The sequence below is a fragment of the Mustelus asterias genome, chromosome 11, assembly GCF_964213995.1.
Source record: "Mustelus asterias chromosome 11, sMusAst1.hap1.1, whole genome shotgun sequence".
In the NCBI taxonomy this organism is placed as follows: Eukaryota; Metazoa; Chordata; class Chondrichthyes; order Carcharhiniformes; family Triakidae; genus Mustelus; species Mustelus asterias.
The window spans coordinates 66349298-66373575 of record NC_135811.1 but is presented as its reverse complement, the minus strand read 5'-3'; the positions used below and the strand labels follow the sequence as shown (position 1 = coordinate 66373575).

Sequence of the window (24278 nt, the reverse complement as noted above, 5' to 3'; positions counted from 1 at the left end):
ATTTGCGACTAAATAAACCTGTTGGACTTTAACCTGGTGTTGTGAGACTTCTTACTAGCTGTAAGAAGACAGAGGGTGGTGGTTGATGGGAAATGATCATCCTGGAGTTCAGTTACTAGTGGTGTACCGTAAGGATCTGTTTTGGGGCCACTGCTGTTTGTCATTTTTATAAATGACCTGGATGAGGGCGTTGAAGGATGGGTTAGTAAATTTGCGGACGACACTAAAGTTGGTGGAGTTGTGGACAGTGTGGAAGGATGTTGCAGGTTACAGAGGGACATAGATAAGCTGCAGAGCTGGGCTGAGAGGTGGCAAATGGAGTTTAATGCAGAAAAGTGTGAGGTGATTCACTTTGGAAGGAGTAACAGGAATACAGAGTACTGGGCTAATGGTAAGATACTTGGTAGTGTGGATGAGCAGAGAGATTTCGGTGTCCATGTGCATAGATCCCTGAAAATTGGCACCCAGGTTGATAGGGTTGTTAAGAAGGCGTACGGTGTGTTGGCTTTTATTGGTAGAGGGATTGAGTTTCGGAGCCATGATGTCATGTTGCAGCTGTACAGAACTCTGGTGCAGCCGCACTTGGAGTATTGCGTACAGTTCTGGTCGCCGCATTATAGAAAGGATGTGGAAGCATTGGAAAGGGTGCAGAGGAGATTTACCAGGATGTTGCCTGGTATGGTGGGAAGGTCTTATGAGGAAAGGTCTTATGGACGGCACGGTAGCACAGTGGTTAGCACTGCTGCTTCACACTCCAGGGACCTGGGTTCGACTCCCGGCTTGGGTCACTGTCTGTATGGAGTTTGCACATTCTCCTCGTGTCTGCGTGGGTTTTCTCCGGGTGCCCCGGTTTCCTCCCACAGTCCAAAGATGTGCAGGTTAAATTGATTGGCCATGTTAAAATTGCCCCTTAGTGTCCTGAGATGCGTAGGTTCGAGGGATTAGGGGGGAAAATATGTAGGGATATGGGAGTAGGGTCTGGGTGGGATTGTGGTCGGTGCAGACTCGATGGGCCGAATGGCCTCTTTCTGAACTGTAGGGTTTCTATGATTTCTATGTTTCTATGAAAGGCTGAGGGACTTGAGGCTGTTTTCGTTAGAGAGAAGAAGATTAAGAGCTGACTTAATAGAGGCATACAAGATGATCAGAGGATTCGATAGGGTGGACAGTGAAAGCCTTTTTCCTCGGATGGTGATGGCTAGCACGAGGGGACATAGCTTTAAATTGAGGAGTGATAGATATAGGACAGATGTCAGAGGTAGGTTCTTTACTCAGAGAGTAGTAAGGGTGTGGAATGCCCTGCCTGCAACAGTTGCGGACTTGCCAACATTAAGGGCATTTAAATGGTCATTGGATAAACATATGGATGATATTGGAATAGTGTAGGTTAGATGGGCTTTAGATTGGTTTCACAGGTCGGCACAACATTGAGGGCCGAAGGGCCTGTACTGCGCTGTAATGTTCTAATGTTCTTCTAATGTTCTAAATCTTTTCTGTACCCTCTCCAAAGCCTCCACATTCTTCTGGTAGTGTGGCGACCAGAATTGAACACTGTATTCCAAGTGCGGCCTCACTAATGTTCGATAAAGCATCAACATGACTTGCCTATTTTTAAACTCAATAACCCGGCCGATGAAGGCAAGCATGCCGTATGCCTTCTTGACTACCTTCTCCACCTGCATTGCCACTTTCAGTGACCTGTGTACCTGTACACCCAGATCCCTCTGCCTACCAATACCCTTAAGAGTTCTGCCATTTACTGTATATTTCCTATCTGTATTAGACCTTCCAAAATGCATTACCTCACATTTGTCTAGATTAAACTCCATCTGCCATCTCTCCGCCCAAGTCTCCAACTGATCTATATCCTGCTGTATCCTCTGATGTTCCTCATCGCTATCTGCAAATCCACCAACCTTTGTGTTGTCCACAAACTTACTGACCAATCCAGTTACATTTTCCTCCAAATCATTTATATATATTACAAACAGCAAAGGTCCCAGCACTGATCCCTGAGGAATGCCACTTGTCACAGCCCTCCATTCAGAAACGCATCCTTCCACTTCTACCCTCTATTTTCTTTGACTGAGCCAGTTTTGTATCCCCTGATATCCAACTCCCTCCCTCCATTCCCCCTGATTTAGAGACGCAAGGACTGATTAGGGACAGTCAGCATGGCTTTGTGAGTGGAAAATCATGTCTCACAAATTTGATTGAGTTTTTTGAAGAGGTAACCAAGAAGATAGATGAGGGCAGTGCAGTTGATATTGTAAATGTGAGATCATCCATTTTGGTAGGAATAATAGCAAAGTGGACTATTATTTAAATGGTAAAAAATTGCAGCGCATGCTATGCAGAGGGACCTGGGTATCGAAGGTAGATGAGGGCAGTGCAGTTGATGTTGTCTACATGGAATTTAGCAAGGCCTTTGACAAGGTACCACATGGTAGGTCGTTGCATAAGGTTAAATCTCACGGGATCCAGGGTGAGGTACCTATATGGATACAAAATTGGCTTCTTGACAGAAGCCAGAGGGTGGTTGTAGACAGTTGTTTTTCAAACTGGAGGCCTGTGACCAGCGGTGTGCCTCAGGGATCAGTGCTGGGCCCACTGTTATTTGTCATTTATATTAATGATTTAGATGAGAATATAGGGGGCATGGTTAGTAAGTTTGCAGATGACACCAAGATTGGTGGCATAGTGGACAGTGAAGAAAGTTATCTCCAATTGCAACAGAATCTTGATCAATTGGGCCAGTGGGCTGACGAATGGTAGATGGAGGTTAACATAGAAACATAGAAACCCGACAGTGCAGAAGGAGGCCATTCGGCCCATCGAGTCTGCACCGACCACAATCCCACCCAGGCCCTACCCCCACACATTTTACCCGCTAATCCCTCTAACCTACGCATCCCAGGACTCTAAGGGACAATTTTTAACCTGGCCAATCAACCTAACCCGCACATCTTTGGACTGTGGGAGGAAACCGGAGCACCCGGAGGAAACCCACGCAGACACGAGGAGAATGTGCAAACTCCACACAGACAGTGACCCGAGCCAGGAATCGAACCCGGGTTAATTTAGACAAATGCGAGGTGATGCATTTTGGTAGATTGAACCAGGGCAGGACTTACTCAGTTAATGGTAGGGCATTGGGGAAAGTTACAGAACAAAGAGATGTAGGGGTACATGTTTATAGCTCCTTGAAAGTGGAGTCACAGGTGGACAGAATGGTGAAGAAGGCATTCGGCATGCTTGGTTTCATCGGTCAGAACATTGAAAACAGGAGTTGGGACGTCTTGTTGAAGTTGTACAAGAAATTATTAAGGTCACACTTGGAGTACTGTGTACAGTTCTGGTCACCCTATCACCCTATTATAGAAAGGATATTATTAAACTAGAAAGAGTGCAGAAAAGATTTACTAGGATGCTACCAGGACTTAATGGATTGAGTTATAAGGAATATAGAATATAGAATATAGAAACCCTACAGTGCAGAAGGAGGCCATTCGGCCCATCAAGTCTGCACCGACCACAATCCCACCCAGGCCCTACCCCCACATATTTACCCGCTAATCCCTCTAACTACACATCTCGGGGACAATTTTTAACCTGGCCAATCAACCTAACCCGCACATCTTTGGACTGGAGAGGCTGGATGGACTGGGACTTTTTTCTCTGGAGCATGGGAGGCTGGGGGTGATCTTATAGAGGTCTATAAAATAATGAGGGGCACAGATCAGGTAGATAGTCAATATCTGTTCGCAAAGATAGGGGACTCTAAAACTCGAGGGCATAGGTTTAAGGTGAGAGGGGAAATACAAAAGTGTCCAGAGGGGCAATTTTTTCACACACAGAGTGGTGAGTGTCTGGAACAAGCTGCCAGAGGTAATAGTAGAGGTGGGTACAATTTTGTCTTTTAAAAAGCATTTAGAAAGTTACATGGGTACGATGGGTATAGAGGGATATGGGCCAAATGCGGGCAATTGGGATTAGCTTAGGGGTTTTAAAAAAAAGGGTGGCATGGACAAGTTGGGTCTTGTCAAAGGGCCTGTTTCCATGCTGTAAACCTCTATGACTGGATTCACACTTTGCCAGAGTGTTCCGCAGGGCTCTGTACTGGGACCTCTGCTATTTGTGATATATATAAATGATTTGGAAGAAGGTGTAACGGGTGTAATCAGCAAGTTTGCGGATGACACGAAGATGGCTGGAATTGCGGATAGCGAAGAGCATTGTCGGGCAATACAGCAGGATATAGATAGGCTGGAAAATTGGGCGGAGAGGTGGCAGATGGAATTTAATCCGGATAAATGCGAAGTGATGCATTTTGGAAGAAATAATGTAGGGAGGAGTTATACAATAAATGGCAGAGTCATCAGGAGTATAGAAACACAGAGGGACCTAGGTGTGCAAGTCCACAAATCCTTGAAGGTGGCAACACAGGTGGAGAAGGTGGTGAAGAAGGCATATGGTATGCTTGCCTTTATAGGACGGGGTATAGAGTATAAAAGCTGGAGTCTGATGATGCAGCTGTATAGAACGCTGGTTAGGCCACATTTGGAGTACTGCGTCCAGTTCTGGTCGCCGCACTACCAGAAGGACGTGGAGGCATTGGAGAGAGTGCAGAGAAGGTTTACCAGGATGTTGCCTGGTATGGAGGGTCTTAGCTATGAGGAGAGATTGGGTAGACTGGGGTTGTTCTCCTTGGAAAGACGGAGAATGAGGGGAGATCTAATAGAGGTATACAAGATTATGAAGGGTATAGATAGGGTGAACAGTGGGAAGCTTTTTCCCAGGTCGGAGGTGACGATCACGAGGGGTCACGGGCTCAAGCTGAGAGGGGCGAAGTATAACTCAGACATCAGAGGGACGTTTTTTACACAGAGGGTGGTGGGGGCCTGGAATGCGCTGCCAAGTAGGGTGGTGGAGGCAGGCACGCTGACATCGTTTAAGACTTACCTGGATAGTCACATGAGCAGCCTGGGAATGGAGGGATACAAACGATTGGTCTAGTTGGACCAAGGAGCGGCACAGGCTTGGAGGGCCGAAGGGCCTGTTTCCTGTGCTGTACTGTTCTTTGTTCTTTGTTCTTTGCAGCCGGGAACATTCCACCGCAGCCGGGCAATCCACTGCTGATTGTCACTCCGAGCACAGGGCAGAGTTTTCCCGCATTTCCACTCATTGTTCTGAGGTGTGTTTCGTGGCAGGTGGAGGGGCATGTGGGGGGAACAATGGCTGGGATTCTCACAAATAAATTCTAAGTGCCAAATTCACGTAAAAACTGGAATGAATCATGCTGGTTTTTCCAGCAGGATTTTCAAAGTGAGTCTCCCACATTCTGTGCCCTGCAGAGTGCCCGAGCATGAATCCCATTGTAAATCAGTGGGTGGGGCCTATTCTTGCTGGAGAGTCTGGCAGCATAGCGCTGAGTGGGTCACTGCACTTGTGCCAGTCTGTCACTGCCGAGATCGGCGCATGTGCAGTGGCCCCGCATGCTGGCCAGCCCTGTGACCCCCGCATCGCTGTCCCTCTAACCGCCCCCCACCCCCTCCGACCCCCAATCACTGGCCTTCCGGATGTATCCAGGCGAGCACCAGCTCCCCACTGCCCCACCTTGATCCCTCCCCCCAGCAGTCCTGATCTCCCGATCACCGCCCACCCCCCCCCGACCCCCGCAGTCTCGACCATCCCTGGTAGGCCGAACCCATCCCCCCCACCCCGATGGGCAGCTCCAATCAGCCCCTACCCTCCCTCTGTCACCAATCCCATTTGCAGAGTGGCAGGGGGACTCCCCCACCAAGACTCCACTAATTCCCCCCACAGGCCCAGCCCGCTTGGCACTGCCTCATGCCCAGTGGGCAGTGCCAAGGTGCCCCTTGGGCACTGCCACTTTGCCCATTCAACATTGCCAGGGGCCACATTGGCAATGCCTAGGGGGCACGCCCCCTTAACCCCGCCCTCTTGGGGGGGGTCTCCATGACCCCCTTCACTCCAGCAGGGTCAGGCCAGTAGTTCCCCGTTAGTCTGGAGCTGTTGTGAACCCCGCTGGAGTGAACCACTCCTGGTGGTGGGGGGATTGGGTGGAGACAATAGAGGGCTCAGAGACATCAGTCCCGGGTCCGCTAATTGGATCTAAAATTGAATTTACATATTTTAATCAGCTCCACGCTGATTTCCGGTGTGGAGCTGACAGTGCTGTAATTCCGGTGGCTGGAGACGCATGGGGGCCGTGGTGCCCGGGTGGCGGTGGGGGTGGGGAGGGGGGGTGGGTGGCGGAAGTGGGGGGTGGGGGCCTGGTAAATGACAGCTTCCCAACGGCAGGGGTATATGCTCCCAACATCACAGTAAACAAACAAAGAACAAAGAAAATTACAGCACAGGAACAGGCCCTCCAAGCCTGCACCGACCATGCTGCCCGACTTAACTAAAATCCTTCCGGGGACCATATCCCTCTATTCCCATCCTATACCGTATCCGCTTCCACTACCTCCCCCGACAACGAGTTCCAGGCATCCACTACTCTCTGTGTAAAAAACGTGCCTCGTACATCTCCTTTAAACCTTGCCCCTCGCACCTTAAACCTGTGCCCCCTAGTCATTGACTCTTCCACCCTGGGAAAAAGCTTCTGACTATCCACTCTGTCCATACATAGAAACATAGAAAACTACAGCACAAAACAGGCCCTTCGGCCCCACAAGTTGTGCCGAACATATCCCTACCATTTAGGCCTACCTATAACCCTTCATCCTATTAAGTCCCATGTACTCATCCAGGAGTCTCTTGAAAGACCCTATTGAGTTTGCCTCCACCACCACTGACGGCAGCCGATTCCACTCGCCCACCACCCTCTGTGTGAAAAACTTCCCCCTAACAATTCCCCTGTACCTACACTCCAGCACCCTAAACCTGTGTCCTCTCGTAGCAGCCATTTCCACCCTGGGAACAAGCCTCTGAGAGTCCACCCGATCTATGCCTCTCAACATCTTATATACCTCTATTAGGTCTCCTCTCATCCTACGTCTCTCCAAGGAGAAAAGACCGAGCTCCCTCAGCGTATCCTCATAAGGCATGCCACTCAATCCAGGCAACATCCTTGTAAATCGCTTCTGCACCCTTTCAATCTTTTCCACATCCTTCCTGTAATGAGGCGACCAGAACTGAGCACAGTACTCCAAGTGGGGTCTGACGAGTGTCTTATATAGCTGCATCATTATCCCTGGACTCCTAAACTCAATCCCTCGATTGATAAAGGCCAGCACACCATATGCCTTCTTAACCACCTCCTCCACCTGCGGGGCCGATTTTAGAGTCCTATGGACCCGGACCCCAAGGTCCTTCTGATCCTCCACAGTACTAAGAGTCTTTCCCTTTATATTGTACTCCTTCATCCCATTTGACCTACCAAAATGGACCACTACGCATTTATCTGGGTTGAAGTCTATCTGCCACTTCTCCGCCCAGTCTTGCATCCTATCTATGTCCCTCTGTAACTTCTGACATCCCTCCAGACTATCCACAACCCCACCAACCTTCGTGTCATCGGCAAACTTACCAACCCATCCCTCCACTTCCTCATCCTGGTCATTTATGAAAATGACAAACAGCAAGGGTCCCAGAACAGATCCCTGGGGTACACCACTGGCGACCGACCTCCATTTAGAAAAAGACCCATCTATACACACTCTCTGCCTCCTTTGGGCAAGCCAGTTCTGGATCCACAGGGCAACAGCACCTTGGATCCCATGCCCTCTCACTTTTTCTAGAAGCCTTGCATGGGGGACCTTATCGAACGCCTTGCTAACATCTATATAAACCACATCTACCGCTTTCCCTTCGTCAATGTGTTTAGTCACATTTTCGAAGAACTCCACCAGGCTTGTAAGGCACGATCTGCCTTTGACAAAGCCATGCTGAGTATTCTTGAGCATACTAAACCTCTCTAAATGCTCATAAATCTTGTCCCTCAGGATCTTCTCCATCAGCTTACCAACCACTGAGGTTAGACTCACCGGTCGGTAATTTCCTGGGCTATCCCTATTCCCCTTCTTGAAAATAGGAACCACATCCGCAATCCTCCAATCCTCCGGCACCTCTCCCATCTCCACCGACGACGCAAAGATCATCGCCAGAGGCTCTGCAATCTCTTCCCTCGTCTTCCACAGTAACCAGTATACCTCCCATAATCTTGTAGACTTCTATCAGGTCTCCCCTCAACCTCCGTCGCTCCAGTGAGAACAAACCAAGTTTCTCCAACCTCTCCTCATAGCTAATGCCCTGCATACCAGGCATCATCCTGGTAAATCTTTTCTGTACCCTCTCCAAAACCTCCATATCCATTTGCTAATGTGGCGACCAGAATTGAACACTATATTCCAAGTGTGGCCTAACTAAGGTTCTATAAAGCTGCAACATGACTCCGGGGTGAGTCTCCATTCCTGCCAGAGGCTGCCATTAAAGTGATTTGTCTAATATCAATGAGATACAGATGAAAGCCTGACCGGAATTGTTCCGCCTGCCCACAATCCACCTCAGCAGCGGGTTTGCACGCCAGTACCGAACACGCCTGGGCCAACATGATGTGGAAATGTCAGACTTTTCTGCAGCAAGACCTGAGGAAGCTCGCGGTGGTCAGAGGGAAGATGGAGGTCTCCAGTGACAGGACACTGGAACACCATGTATAGCAATGGGTGGGTGGAGCACTACAACATGAATCTTCTAAATTCAGTGTCTTCCGGGGTGCAGAGGGTCTTCCAGGGTGGGGAGGATCTTCTGGGGTGCAGAAGGTCTTCCGGGGTGGGGAGAGTCTTCCGGGGTGGGGAGAGTCTTCCGGGGTGGGGAGAGTCTTCCGGGGTGGGGAGAGTCTCCTGGGTGGGGAAGGCCTTCCGGGTGGGGAGGGTCTTCCGGGTGGGGAGGGCCTTCCGGGCTGGGGAGAGTTTTCTGGGGTGGGGAGGGTCTTCCGGGGTGCAGAGGGTCTTCCGGGGTGCAGAGGGTCTTCCGGGGTGCAGAGGGTCTTCCGGGGTGCAGAGGGTCGTCCGGGGTGCAGAGGGTCGTCCAGGGTGCAGAGGGTCGTCCGGGGTGCAGAGGGTCTTCCGGGGTGCAGAGGGTCTTCCGGGGTGCAGAGGGTCGTCCGGGGTGCAGAGGGTCTTCCGGGGTGCAGAGGGTCTTCCGGGGTGCAGAGGGTCTTCCGGGGTGCAGAGGGTCTTCCAGGGTGGGGAGGGTCTTCCGGGGTGGGGAGGGTCTTCCGGGGTGGGAATGGTCTTCCGGATGGGGAGGGTATTCCGGGATCAGGAGGGTCTTCTGGGATGCAGAGGGTCTTCCGGGGTGGGGAGGGTCTTTCGGGGTGCAGAGGGTCTTTCGGGGTGCAGAGGGTCTTCCGGGGTGCAGAGGGTCTTCCGGGGTCGGGAAGGCCTTCTGGGGTGCAGAGGGTCCTCCGGGGTGCAGAGGGTCTTCCGGGGTGCAAAGGGTCTTCTGGGGTGCAGAGGGTCTTCCGGGGTGGGGAGGGTCTTCCGGGGTGCAGAGGGTCTTCCGGGGTGCAGAGGGTCTTCCGGGGTGCAGAGGGTCTTCCGGGGTGCAGAGGGTCTTCCGGGGTGCAGAGGGTCTTCCGGGGTGCAGAGGGTCTTCCGGGTGGGGAGGGTCTTCTGATTTCAATGTGGGTTAGTTGATGAGTGGATGCTTTTAAACTATGATTCCCAGATATGATGGAAGGGTACAAGCCATCCAACCTGTTCCACTGCACTAAACATCGGGAAACCCCTGATTGCATAATTAATTAACCAGCGTCACGCAATATGGCACAAATTTCCAGCAATCTCCACAGTGGAAAACCTGCCCCATTCTCATCACCACCAAGGGACTTGGTTTCGGAATGGAAAATTCTGCCAATAGAGCAAAGAACGTAATGTAAAGGTTTGCAAATCACTTATTACATCTCAACTAGAGTATTGCCTCCAGTTCTGGGCACCATACGTTGGGAAGAACATCAAGCTCTTGAAGCGGTTAAAGTGGAAATTGACCAAGGTGGTATCAGGGATAAAGGTGTTTGTGGAGAGTTTTGAGAAGCTGAGGTTATTGTCTTGACAGCAGAGAAGGTTAAGTGGAGATTCAACAGAGTGTTCAAAATTCTGAGGGGTTTGGGTCAAGTAGATAAGGAGAAATTGTTTTCGTTGGTGTGAGGGTCACTTACCAAAGGACACAGATTTAAGATAATCAGCAAAAAAGCGAGGGAGTGATAAGGAGTATTTATTTTTAGACAGTGGGTTTTTGAGATCTGGAATATGCTGTCTGAAAGTAGATTCAGTCGGAAACACTCAAGCACTCCTTTCAGGTTAAGCACTGTTTCACTTGTACTTTCTTTAATCTGGTCTATTGCATGCGCTGCTCCCAGTGTGGCCTCCTCTACATTGGGGAGACTAAACGCAGACTGGGTGATTGCTTTGTGAATCACCTATGCTCAATTCGCAAGAACAACTTTTCTGTTGAGTGCCATTCTAACCCAACAGTTTACTCTTATGTCTGCATGTCCATCCTTGGCCTGCTGCAATGCTCCAGGGAAACCCAACGCAAACTGAAGGAGCAGCATCTCATCTTCCAACTCGGCACATCACAGCTCTCAGCACTCAACAATGAGTTCAACAGCTTTAGACTGTGATCTTTCTCCTCCATCTTAAATCCCCTTTTAATAAAAGAATCCTATACATTTATTGTTTCAATGCAATAACCCTCCCTTTCCCCCATTGCCCCACTCTCCCACACCAGGCCATTTGTCTTTTGTCCTTAATGTTGCTACATCTCGTTGCAATCTCTCCCAGCTACAGTTTAATATCTAACACATTCTCCCTCTCTTTAGTCCTGATGAAGAGCCAAAATAATTTGAAACATTAACTCTGTTTTCTTTCCCTACAGACGCTGCCAGACCCACTGAGATTTTCCAGCATCCTCTTGTTCTTGTTTCAATAGTGACCTACGAAAAAGAATTGGATAAACAGTTGGAAATGGCAATGTGGAGGGTGATGACGGAGGGACAGGGTGAGTGGGACTAATTGGATAGTTCTTTCAAAGAGCCAGCACCACATGGGGCCAAATGGCCTATTTCTGTGCTGTATGATTTGATGAATGAAAAGGAAAAACCTTACCCCAGGCCATGACGATGTACCACCAGAAATACTTCCTCTCAGTGAAGAAGACGACAATGAGGGTGTGGAGATACATGCCTTCTGCCAACAGCCAGAAGAAGTTTGCTGTGATACTGAACTGGAAGAAAGTGATTGCAGCTTTGCAGGATCGCTGGGAAAGAGAGAAATTAACGTTACCCTCATTTCTGACCCTTTCTCCACCAACTGTGTACAGCCCCAGTGTTGAATCACCCCCAGTATTACACATTGCATTTAACTCTATTGTAAGGAGTCTGAATTCAGGTTAATTCCAAGATATGTAGGTTATTTACAGCAAGCGTTCTCTTAACCCTCTGGGATTTAGTGCTTATTAGTTACATCGTAAAAGAGCAATGTTACAAGCTCTTTAATCTTGCCAATGATGACCTTATATGGGATCTCTCCTGGTACCAGTGGTTCTCAATCAAAGACAATGGTGCAACAGGTGATCAAGAAGGCAAATGGGACGTTGGTCTATATCGCAAGGGGGATAGAATATAAAAGCAGAGAAGTCTTGCTGCATCTGTACAGGGTATCGGTGAGGCCGCAGCTGGAATACTGTGTGCAGTATTGGTCCTTATTTGTGGAAGGATATATTGGCCTTGGAGGGAGTGCAGAGAAGGTTCACCAGGTTGATACCAGAGATGAGAGGTGTTGATTATGAGGAGAGACTGAGCAGATTGGGTTTGTACTCGTTGGAATTTAGAAGGCTGAGGGGGGATCTTATAGAGACCTATAAGATAATGAAGGGGCTGGATAGGGTAGAGGTGGAGAGATTCTTTCCACTTAGAAAGGAAACTAGAACTGGAGGGCACAGCCTCAAAATAAAGGGGGGTCAGTTTAGGACAGAGTTGAGGAGGAACTTCTTCTCTCAGAGGGTGGTGAATCTCTGGAATTCTCTGCCCACTGAAGTGGTGGAGGCTACCTCGTTGAATATGTTTAAATCACGGACAGATGGATTCCTGATCGGTAAGGGAATTAGGGGTTATGGGGATCAGGCGGGTAAGTGGAACTGATCCACTTCAGATCAGCCATGATCTTATTGAATGGCGGGGCAGGCTCGAGGGGCTAGATGGCCTACTCCTGCTCCTATTTCTTACGTTCTTATAATTACTCTTGGTCAACGTAACTGAATCATATCCCATGGGAACATCTGCCGATTGCTTCCAGCACTGCTGGTGATGGCCACAGGGTGAAGTGGTCGGGTAGATGGAGTCCACTGCAGGGACTTTGTTGTCCTCATTGTGTCTGGAACCGTGCCAGCCTTGAGTGCAATATAAATGCAGCTAACCAGCACAAACTACAAGCTGAAAATGTGAATGTTGGCTGGTCTGTGCAAGTCACAGACAAGAACATGCAGTCTGTGCCCACACACTGAGCTCTCATAACCTACAACACACAAGACAAACTGTGCAATTTGTTGAGCTGAATTTAGAAACACATACTGGGGAGAGCTGAGGAACTGAGAAATGGACTAAGACGGGCAAAGTGTACAGCTGAATAAGTTAGGGCCTGTCATAAAAGTGAGTCCAAAACGTTAGAAATGTATAAACAACAAAAAGGGCAATCAAATGAAGGGTGCAGCCAATTAGGGACCAAGAAGAAGATACTTTTGTACAGAAAGCCTGGCAGAGGTACGGAGTGATTACTCAGCACGTGACTTCAGTAGAGATTAGGTGCCCCCCCCCCCTCCGTGACAGGCATCTTTGGCCATTGGTATCTGTGTCCACCTGGTCACTGCAAAGCTGCTTGTGTTTCAGGAGGCTGCAGATGTGAGCAGTGACGTGCCTGAGAACTTGAGCCGACTGAGGCACTGGCTCAGATATGAGCTGGGATTTTATGGCCTCGCTCGAGCGAGACCTGAAATTTCACCCCGAGGTCAACAGATATTTCCGTTGTCCGCCCTTCGCTCGCTCCGATTCCGTGGCGGCCGAGGCAGTAGAATTCCAGGAATGGATTCACTTATTGTTTCTATTTATTCATTTTCCATGTTGAGGGAGATGATCCTCCTCTACCTTCACACCCTGTTTCAGTGGGTTGTCTCTCCTTCCAGCTAGATCTTGGTGGTCCATCCTGTTTACCCTGTGGAGGGGCTTGTGGCTCAGGGGCAAGCAGCTGTCGCTGCTGTTGGTGTTACTCCTGCTGCTGCCAGAGCAGCTGTCAGTGGTGTGGACTAGCTGCTCCTGGCCCTCAACACAGGTAGAAGGTGGAGCTGCATAAAGTGCTCACATGCCGTGGCGAAGGCTGGCATCAAGGAAGTGCAGCTGACGGCGAATGGAGTGCCAAGCGGGTGCAGTGCCTTCTAAGAACTTGGCAATCATCCAGCAAGCAGACATTGCACTCTGTGAGCAGAGGTGCTGTGAACTGCAGCCTCTCACGTGGCCATGGCTGGAGCTCTTCAGTTTCACTGGTTAAAGCTTTCCAAGCCTGTCAGTTTTCCTGAAGAACCACTTTCCATTGTGCATTCCCCTCAGTGACCCCAGTCAGTTGCTGGCAGGTTGGTAAACAGGAACTCTGGATTGGAAATTCAGAATTGAATTCCAAATTGATGGTTAAAGGAGTTTTTAATTGTCTGTTTTATTACCGTAATTTACTTACCTGATGGATCCGAAAGGAGCCGGTGGGGAGAGATGGGGTGGGACTCCCCACTTGCCTTCAATCGACCCCACAGAAACCCAGAGGAATATCCAAAATAGGAAGCAGGAGTAGACCATATGGCCGGACAAGCCTGCTCGACCACAATTCAGCTTTCCCGCCCTGCTCCCTGTATCTCTTGGTTCCCTGGGAGACCAATGATCTGTCTCTCTCTCTCTGCCTTGAATATGTTCCTCAGTGGAGCAGCCCTCTGGGGAAAAGAATTCCAGAAATTTGCATCTTTTGAGTGAAGAAATTTCCTCTGATTCCAGTCCATGGCAACTTCCCCTGGCCTGGGAAAACTCCTCCCATAGAATAGAAAAGCAACCGAATTATTCAAAACCTTTACAAAAAACCAATTAGTTAGAATATTGTGGGCATTTCTGGGCACTACACTCTAGAAATGGGTTAAGGTCTTAGAGAGTTCGCAAACGAGATTTACTGGAATTGTGTCAATAATGAAGCACTTCAGTTATGAGGAAAGACAGGAGAAGCTGGTCTTGTTCTTCTTCGGGTTGAGAAGATTAAGAAAAAATCTGAGGAGTGTCCAAACCATGACTGATTTTGAACTTCTTAAGTTTATTTATGAGTGCAACAAGTAAGGCTTACATTAATACTGCAATGAAGTTACTGTGAAAATCCCCTAGTCGCCACATTCTGGCGCCCTTCCGTGTACACTGAGGGAGAATTTAGCATGGCCAATGTGCCTAACCAGCACATCCTTCAGACTGTGGCAGGAAACCAGAGCACCCGGAAGAAACGCACACAGACATGGCGAGAAGCTGCAGACTCCGGACAGATGGTGACCCAAGCTGGGAATCGAACCCAGGTCCCTGGCGCTGTGAGGCAGCAGTGCCAACCACTGTCAACCACTGTGCCACCGTGCTACCCTTAATAGAGAAATTGGGTGGGATTTTCCAGTCGCATACACTGCAAGACTGGCAATTCCCACTCAAGGTCAATGAACCTTTAAATGGTCTGTCAAATTTTCCAGTTCCATCCCTCATGATTCCCGTGAAGGGCGGGACTGGAAAATGTTCCCCTCTGTTTCCACTAATATGAGGATTAAGAACCAAAATGGTGTAAATTGGACAGTGTGTGAACTGGGTGAATGATCCACTATCACTGGCCTGGGGTAGAAGCTGCAGCTCTCCTCCACGTGGAAACGTTATTTAAGGACTGAGGGTATATCTGACCCTGAGTCACTGGGTGGGGTTTTCCAGTCCCACTGACTTCAGGAATCAACACGGGCAGGATTGCAAATTCTGACGGAACATGAATCACATTATTGAGCAGCCACTATGAACCACTCAACATCACTCTCTCGCGACAATATTTGGCACCAACACACGTTTTCACTTACCGTCGAAAGGGTGCATTGGTCAGAGTCAGAACCGAACAGTACCATGTCCTTAATAAACACAGCAATGGCTCTCATGATGAAGGAGACAAACAGGTTCATATGGATATAGTTCCTGGTGCAGTGAAGCTTTCTGTCTCAAAGGAAGTTAAAGAACAGAATTTTACAAATGAGAAAGCACTTCAAACCTAATAAACATCTGAACCAGCTTTTCCATCTATCTATCCATGCTCAGTGCCATCTCGCCATCAAATGCCTCAAACCTTCTCGATCCCTCAATCCCACCCTACCCCTCAATCCCACCAGACGTCTCAATCCCATCATATCCCTCAATCCCGCCACATCCCTCAATCCCACCGTACCCTCAATCCCACCATATCCCTCAATCCCACCATACCCCTCAATCCCACCATATCCCTCAATCCCACCATACCCCTCAATTCCACCATATCCCTCAATCCCACCATACCCCTCAATCCCACCATATACCTCAATCCCACATTATCCCTCAATCCCGCTACATCTCTCAATCCCACCACATCCCTCAACCCCGCCATATCTCTCAATCCCGCCATCTCCCTCAACCCCACCAGATCCCTCAAACTCGCCAATGCCTCAACCCCGCCATATACCCTCAATCCCACCAAACCCCTCAATCCCACCATACCCCTCAATCCCACCATACCCCTCAATCCCACCATACCCCTCAATCCCGCTAGATCCCTCAAACCCGCCAATGCCTCAATCCCACCTCCAAACTATAACCCTAAAAATTACTTTCCTAACCTTCCTGCTTCAGTAAACAATTGAAGACTGACTCTGACATTTATGGAGTTCAACAAGTAAGTAATGATATCTGACAGTGTCCAGGGGATTAATGGGTGGACGGAAGCGGGGTTGCAGGGGAGGAAGGTCATGGGGATAAGATTGCAGGCCAGAGAGGTAGTGAGAGGAGGGAGAAGTCACAGAGGATGTCGGTCACAGGGTACAGAATTCATTGTGTCTGAAGTAAGTCGGAAGAGAGGTCAGGGGGAGGAAGGTCACAGGGAGGGATTTCACGGAGAGGGAGGTCATGGGGGAGGGAGATCATGGGGGAGGGAAGTCGTGGGGGAGGGAGATCGGAGGGAGGGAGGTCGGGTGGGGAGGTCGCGGGGAGGGATTTCACGGGGAGGAAGGTTGTGGGGATGGAGGTCATGGGGGAGGGAAGTCATGGGGGAGGGAGGTCACGGGGGAGGGCGGTCACGGGGGAGGGAGGTCACGGGGGAGGGAGGTCACGGGGGAGGGGGAGGTCACGGGGGAGGGAGGTTATGGGAAGAAAGGTCACATGGAGGAAGGTCATGGGGGAAGGAGGCCACGAGGAAGGAGGTCATGGTGGAGGGAGGTTACAGGAAGAGAAGTCATGGGGGAAGGAGGTCGCAGGGAGGGAGGCTGTGGGGGAGGGATGCCCTATGGAGGAATATCACGGGAAGGAATGCCCTGGGGGAGGGAGGTTGGTGGGGAAGAAATGTATGTGGGAGGGAAGTCATGGGGAAGGACGGCTAGGTTGGAAAGGTCCAGCAGGAGAGAGGAGGTGGTGGGGAAGGAGATGTTGTAGGAGCAGGAGGTTCCAGGGGAAAGAGTTGGATCACAGAGAGGAGGGAGATAGGGACAGGTTGGCAGATAGGGGCTGAGGGGAAGGATTCACGCTGTTCCCACTGTATAAGAGGGGTTGGGAAATCACTGCTGCTGGAACCCACAACGGTGCCTCCTTTAGCTGTGAGGTCGCTTGAGTCCTTGGAAACGTAAGCCAGAGCCATTAAATTTAAATAGCTATCAAAATAAGAAGCACATGGCTTCATGAACATATTATAGTCACTGATCTGCCTCTCCAGAGTGGCTTACTCAGGTATCCCAAAAGCCACCACAGTTAAACTAGAAGTATTTTGGAGGGTGTTAATGCTGCCCGCTCTGCCCCAATCCACTTCAATGTTTGAAAATATCAACATATTTTCCGAAAATTGGAATGAATGCTTTTTGCCTTGAGTGGAAGTGTGCAAAACTGCACCAGATTCTGGAGCTAGGCAGCCCATTATCACTTGAGTTGCATTGGGGTCACTGACAGCAGTGAACTTCGGTGATGACGGGAAGGCATTTCATAACTTGAATGAAACACCAAACTTAGAAAAGGATGGATGTCTTCTGGTGCAGTGGGTAGCGTCTCTGCCTCTGAGCCAGAAGCCCTGGGTCCAGTCCCACCCCAGGACTTGATGGCCAAGGAAGGTGTGTTCATAATGCGGCTAAACAGGTTGTGTGCCAACTTGCAAAACCTTTCCAAATGCACCAATGATTGGCGACAAAAATGGGAGTGAATCCTGGTCAGTCATGCTTGATGTGGAGTGGTGCCCTTCAAGCTATAAGCCCCTGTCGACAGACCAGCGACCTGTTCTGGGAATTACTAGCTATGGAAACAGACAAATGTCTGCCTTAGTGCGCCACTAGGTGTGGGAAGAGAATGGGAATGAAATGATTTCACTTCAATCTCAATTGCTAAAATGAAGGGAAATGCAAAAGACAAATTTTTATTTGAAACACTCTCCCGTTTTTTAGAAGCCAATAATAATTTGGCACTTTATTTTTCTCTTTTATGATCACAATAAAGGCCAAGTTGATTATCAGCATTCAGACTCTTGAGTAAAGCTTCCCTTCTTGTCATTCCAGTGATGGAAAACATTTTTGTATATCAAAGAGCATCTCCATATGGATTACTGCTTCAGATCATCCTTGGAACACTCTGAGAGGTGCAGAGAGACTAGTTACAGGCTGGGAACTGATTTTTAAATATAACCCTTCCTCCAGAACTTACCTTTCCTGTGGAGACATCAAAAATATATAATTTTTAAAAAACAGCATGACACACAAAGTGAATGGGTTTTCTGGAACAAGTCTTCATGTGGAGATGAATGACATATTGCAGCACACTTACACATCTCGTGCTAAACATGTCAATGAGAAAAGCAGTACTCACACACACAGATAAATGAAAATCCAGGTGCCAACTCAGTCACTCTTAATATGGAGATGGGATATGAAGTTAAAATAGTCAAGAAATATTTTATGCACACATTAAGAAGGATCTAACAAAGTCAGCACTATAATTTAAAACCATAAAATACACATTACATTTCTGTGTGGCAAGAAAGTGTGCAGCTTGAAGGAATTTACGTACTTCATGTCATCCTCTCGGAAACTAAACAGCCTGTATGTTTCAAGGACAAACATACAGAGATTTAGGGATGACCATGTCCCATCATATGTGCTGTCTGTTTGTCCTCTGTACTATACTTGCTTTTAACAAATCCTTTGACAGTAGTTTGGCCCTTGGAGTTGAACGTATCTGGGCAATATGTGTGGGTTAGATGCTTTGGCCATGCTAAATTGCCCCTTAGTGTCCCAGGATGTGTATGTTAGAAGGATTAGTGGGGCAAATATGTGGGGTTATGAGAATAGGGCCTGGTGGGTTTGTTGTCAGTGCAGACTCAATGGGCTGAATGGCCTCCTTCTGCACTATTAGGGTTTCTATGGTGTTGATCAGTGTATTTTGAACAGACATGTAAGAGTGTGATAGAAGCACAGTGGTGCGGAATGGACGGTCACACATGTCTATAGATGATCAGGTGTTCCCGTCTTTGTAAGGAGACACAGGGCAGGATTTTTTAGGCCCTTCTAGTCCCTAACGGGTTTTGAAATAAATTGGCAGCAGGTGTGATATAATTGCTGTTTATAATATATATAAATGATTTGGAGGAAAATGTAACTGGATTGGTTAGTAAGTTTGCGGACGACACAAAGGTTGGTGGATTTGCAGATAGCGATGAGGACCATCAGAGGTTACAGCAGGATATAGATCGGTTGGAGACTTGGGTGGAGAGATGGCAGATGGAGTTTAATCCGGACAAATGTGAGGTAATGCATTTTGGAAAGTCTAATACAGATAGGAAATATACAGTAAATGGCAGAACCCTTAAGAGTATTGATAGGCAAAGGGATCTGGGTGTACAGGTACACAGGTCACTGAAAGTGGCAATGCAGGTGGAGAAGGTAGTCAAGAAGGCATACGGCATGCTTGCCTTCATCGGCCGGGGTATTGAGTTTAAAAATTGCAAGTCATGTTGCAGCTTTATAGAACCTTAGTTAGGCCGCACTTGGAATATAGTGTTCAATTCTGGTTGCCACACTACCAGAAGGATGTGGAGGCTTTGGAGAGGGTACAGAAAAAGTTTACCAGGATGTTGCCTGATATGGAGGGCATTAGCTATGAGGAGAGGTTGGAGAAACTTGGTTTGTTCTCACTGGAACGACGGAGGTTGAGGGGCGATCTGAAAGACGTCCACAAGATTATGAGGAGCATGGACAGAGTGGATAGTCAGAAGCTTTTTCCCAGGGTGGAAGAGTCAATTACTGGGGGGCACAGGTTTAAGGTGCGAGGGGCAAGGTTTAAAGGAGATGTACAAGGCAGATTTTTTACACAGAGAGTAGTGGGTGCCTGGAACTTGTTGCCAGGGGAGGTAGTGGAAGTGGATACGGTAGTGACTTTTAAAGGGCGTCTTGACAAGTACATGAATAGGATGGGAATAGACAGATATGGTCCCTGGAAGGGTAGGGGGTTTTAGTTAAGTTGGGCAGCATGGTCAGTACTGGCTTAGAGGGCCGAAGGGCCTGTTCCTGTGCTGTAATTTTCTTTGTTCTTTGATGGAAGTTGAATTGTCAGTCGTCTGTGCCGCTAACGATTGGCAATCATCAACCATTGTTATCTGTCATCTGCATCCTTGCTCATTCCCTGATTTGGTGTGATTGAATATTTTTCACTGGTTGTTATCAGCCTCTTTGTCTGGCACTTCTATTGATTCACTGCCTAAAGTTGAATTAACTGCACTCTCAAAAGAGAGAGCTGTACATTATTCAGATAAAGATCTACCATGCCCTGTTTGCTCTGGTTATTCACACTGCTCACTTTGTACTTCTAATTAGGTCCACAGTACAGGGGGCAAACTTACAAATCTTGACAGGACGCCTCACTATAGGAGTGGTTATGATACAAGACCAGTTAGACCAGAGAATATGGGCAGAATTTTCCCATCCCACCCACCACAGGAATCGTAGCGGGCGGGACAGGACTGTGCAAAGGTCTGTTGACCTCGGGCAGGATTTTCCGGTCTTGGGGTGAGCACAACCGGAAAATAGCACATTACGGCTGGAATTCTACCACCTTGCCCGCCACAGAATCGGAGCGGACGAGGGTCTGACAACGGAAATCTCCGTTGACCTTGGGCGGGAATTTCCAGTCTCGCCCGAGCTAGGCCGTAAAATCTCGCCCTGTGGATTCAAGTCCCATATGGCAATTTGAATTCAATTTTAAAAGCAAAATCTCAAAATTATAAAGCTGTTATTAGTACACAAAACTATCAGATTATTATAAAATCTAGTTCAGTAATGTAATTCAGGGCAAGAAAACTTTCATCCTTACATAGGCTGGCTTCTGTCTGGCTCCAATATACTGAATTTTTCACAGTGGCACATTGGTTAGCACTGCTGCCTCACAGCACCAGAGACCCAGATCCAATTCCAGCCTCAGGTCAATGTTTATGTGGAGTTTGCACGTTCTCCCCGTGTCTGCGTGGGTTTCCTCCAGGTGTTCCGGTTTCCTCGCACACTTCAAAGATGTGCAGGTTAGGTTGATTGGCCGTGTTAAATTGCCCCTTAGTGTTAGGAGGACTCGCAGGGTATTTGGAGTTATGGGGATAGGGTCAGGGTGCGATTGTTTTGGTGCAGGCTCAATGGGCCGAATGACCTCCTTCTGCACTGCAGGGATTCTATGATTCTTAACTCTGTAAGTTAACCACTCATTCAACCCTTTGAGTTTATTGTACCATTCAACTTGATCATGGCTGATCTGAATGGTTGACGAGGGAAGGGCCGTGGATGTCGTCTATATGGACTTTAGTAAAGCGTTTGACAAAGTCCCTCATGGTAGGCTGGTGAAAAAGGTTGGATCTCATGGGATAAAGGGGGAGGTGGCTAGATGGGTGGAGAACTGGCTTGGTCACAGAAGACAGAGGGTGGTAGTGGAAGGGTCTTTTTCCGGCTGGAGGCCTGTGACTAGTGGTGTTCTGCAGGGCTCTGTATTGGGACCTCTGCTGTTTGTGATTTATATAAATGATCTGGAAGAAGGTGTAACTGGGGTGATCAGTAAGTTTGCGGACGACACAAAATTGGCAGGACTTGCAGATAGTGAGGAGCATTGTCAGAAGCTACAGAAGGATATAGATAGGCTGGAAATTTGGGCAAAGAAATGGCAGATGGAGTTCAATCCTGATAAATGCGAAGTGATGCATTTTGGTAGAAATAATGTAGGGAGGAGCTATATGATAAATGGCAGAACCATAAAGGGTGTAGATACGCAGAGGGACCTGGGTGTGCAAGTCCACAGATCCTTGAAAGTGACGTCACAGGTGGAGAAGGTGGTGAAGAAGGCATATGGCATGCTTGCCTTTATAGGACGGGGCATAGAGTATAAAAGTTGGGGTCTGATGTTGCAGTTGTATAGAACGTTGGTTTGGCCGCATCTGGAATACTGCGTCCAGTTCTGGTCGCCACACTACCAGAAGGACGTGGAGGCTTTGGAGAGAGTACAGAGGAGGTTTACCAGGATGTTACCTGGTATGGAGGGGCTTAGTTATGAGGAGAGATTGGGTAAACTGGGGTTGTTCTCTCTGGAAAGACGGAGGATGAGGGGAGACTTAATAGAGGTGTATAAAATTATGAAAGGCATAGATAGGGTGAACGGTGGGAAGCTTTTCCCCAGGTCGGTGGTGACGTTCACGAGGGGTCATAGGTTCAAGGTGAAGGAGGGGAGGTTTAACACAGATATCAGACGGACATATTTTACACAGAGGGTGGTGGGGGCCTGGAATGCGCTGCCAGGCAAGTGGTGGAGGCGGACACACTGGAAACGTTTAAGACTTATCTAGACAGCCATATGAACGGAGTGGGAATGGAGGGATACAAAAGAATGGTCTAGTTTGGACCAAGGAGTGGCGCGGGCTTGGAGGGCCGAAAGGCCTGTTCCTGTGCTGTATTGTTCTTTGTTCTTTGTATTTTAATTCTATCCACCCACCTTGGTTACACAGCATTTAATGTCCAAAATTTATCATAGAATCATCATAGAAACCCTACAGTACAGAAAGAGGCTATTCGGCCCATCGAGTCTGCACCGACCACAATCCCACCCAGCCCCTACCCCCATATCCCAACATATTTTACCCACTAATCCCTCTACCCTATGCATCTCAGGACACTAAGAGGCAATTTAGCATGGCCAATCAACCTAACCTGCACGTCTTTGGAATGTGGGAGGAAACCGGAGCACCCGGCGGAAACCCACGTAGACACGAGGAGAATGTGCAAACTCCACACAGACAGTGACCCAAGCCGGGAATCGAACCCAGGTCCCTGGAGCTGTGAAGCAGCAGTGCTAACCACTGTGCTACCGTGCTGCCCATCAATCGTGGTTTTAAATGTGTTTTAATTTACCCCGATCCTCAGCAGGCAGTTGGAGGACAGAATTTCAGATTTCCTCTCAGCTGCTAGGTTTGGGTAATGTGTTGATCTTGTCACTGACATCCACATCCTGAAATTAAATTAAACAGCTGCAGACAATGTTGTCAGTGCAATGCAGCCAGCGAGGAGGGAGACCAGTAAGAAACTCGTTAGAACACCCCCCCAGGCTGTCAGCAATGGCCAAGGTTCTGATTTCTGACGTAAATCTCCTCATTAAAGATCCACCTGCCACATTTATCACATCAATAGATTGTCGCAATAAACTCAACTCCTTTCCTCTGAGCAAGACACACATGCATTCACGATTGTCAGCGTGACTGATTAAACAAGAGTTTCATTTATATTCATTTTATAAATTTAATTTTTATCTGTGTATTTCTCATTGCAGAGAATTAATTTCCTACATGTTTGCGATATAATTTGAGGAACTTGCTTTAAAATTAAATTTTGATTATCTCTGTGCCTATAGCAAAATCACTTTGTTGCTTTAACTTCACCAAACTTCAAATTGATGGCATTTACAGGTGGAATCTTCTAGAAGCAATGGGGATCCTGTCCATCTGCCAGTGAGCTGGCGAGACACACTCTTTGCTTCTACTCGGAAAGGCTCGCCACATCTTGTGCCACTCGGGCACTTAACTGGACGGCAGCAGATCCTCCCTCAGGACCAATGGCAGAGATTCCTGCCCACTAGGAGCAGCCAGCCAATCAGAGGGCTGGTGGTGGCTATGCCAGCACTGCACTACTCCAGGTCTCCGACTGGTGAGTGACCCAGGTAGGGGTGAGTGATGATGCAAATGGCGGGCTTGCCTGGTGGGGTTTGCAGTGAAAGGGTGGGCAGGGGGGGGTTGGCTCTCTGTGGCCCCTCGCCTTCCTGATGCTGGGCTCCTCAATGAACCACTGAGTGCATCTGGGTGTGGGACCCCCTCCGGGGACCCCATAAGAAAAATGCCAAGGTTTGCTTGTTGTGTTCCTTGCGTGGTGAGTTCTTCCCCACCACCGGGTTAGTAATGGTGGCGGGCAGCGATGAGACCCTTAAATGGGCATTAAGTGCCCTTGCTGGTAGCATTCAAAACAAGGTAAATGAGTTGATGGTACAAATCATCGTGAAGGAGCATGATTTGGTGGCCATTGCAGAGACATGGTTGCAGGATGGTCACGAATGGAAGTTAAATATCCAGGGGTATCAGACTGTTCGAAGGGACGGGCAGGAAAGTAAGGGATGTGGTGTAGCTCTGATATTTAAGGATGACATCAGGGTGGTAGTGAGAGATGATATAGGTTCTACGGGAAAAAAGGTTGAATCCATTTGGTTGGAAATTAGAAATAGTAAGGAGAAAAAGTCACTGATAGGCGTAGTCTATAGGCCACCAAATAATAGCATCAGGGTGGGGCGAGAAATAAACAAAGAAATAACTGATGCATGTAAAACTGGTACAGCAATTATCATGGGGATTTTAATCTACATGTCGATTGGTCAAACCAGGTCGGTCAAGGCAGCCTTGAGGAGGAGTTCATAGAATGTATCCACAATA

At 48.3% G+C, this 24278-nt stretch overlaps 2 protein-coding genes across 2 annotated transcripts in view; one reads left to right on the top strand and one right to left on the bottom strand.

The window, feature by feature from the left end:
• LOC144500567 (uncharacterized) overlaps window positions 1–24278 on the top strand; it is a 1101151-nt gene that overhangs the window by 75557 nt on the left and 1001316 nt on the right. The window lies entirely within an intron of this gene.
• LOC144500258 (vasoactive intestinal polypeptide receptor-like) overlaps window positions 1–24278 on the bottom strand; it is a 248782-nt gene that overhangs the window by 50328 nt on the left and 174176 nt on the right. The window contains exons 8-9 of the mRNA XM_078222934.1: window positions 15151–15280; window positions 11136–11286 (exon numbers count right to left, since the gene is read on the bottom strand). Coding sequence (XP_078079060.1) covers window positions 11136–11286; window positions 15151–15280 — 281 coding nt within the window. The remainder of the gene's footprint in view (window positions 1–11135; window positions 11287–15150; window positions 15281–24278) is intronic.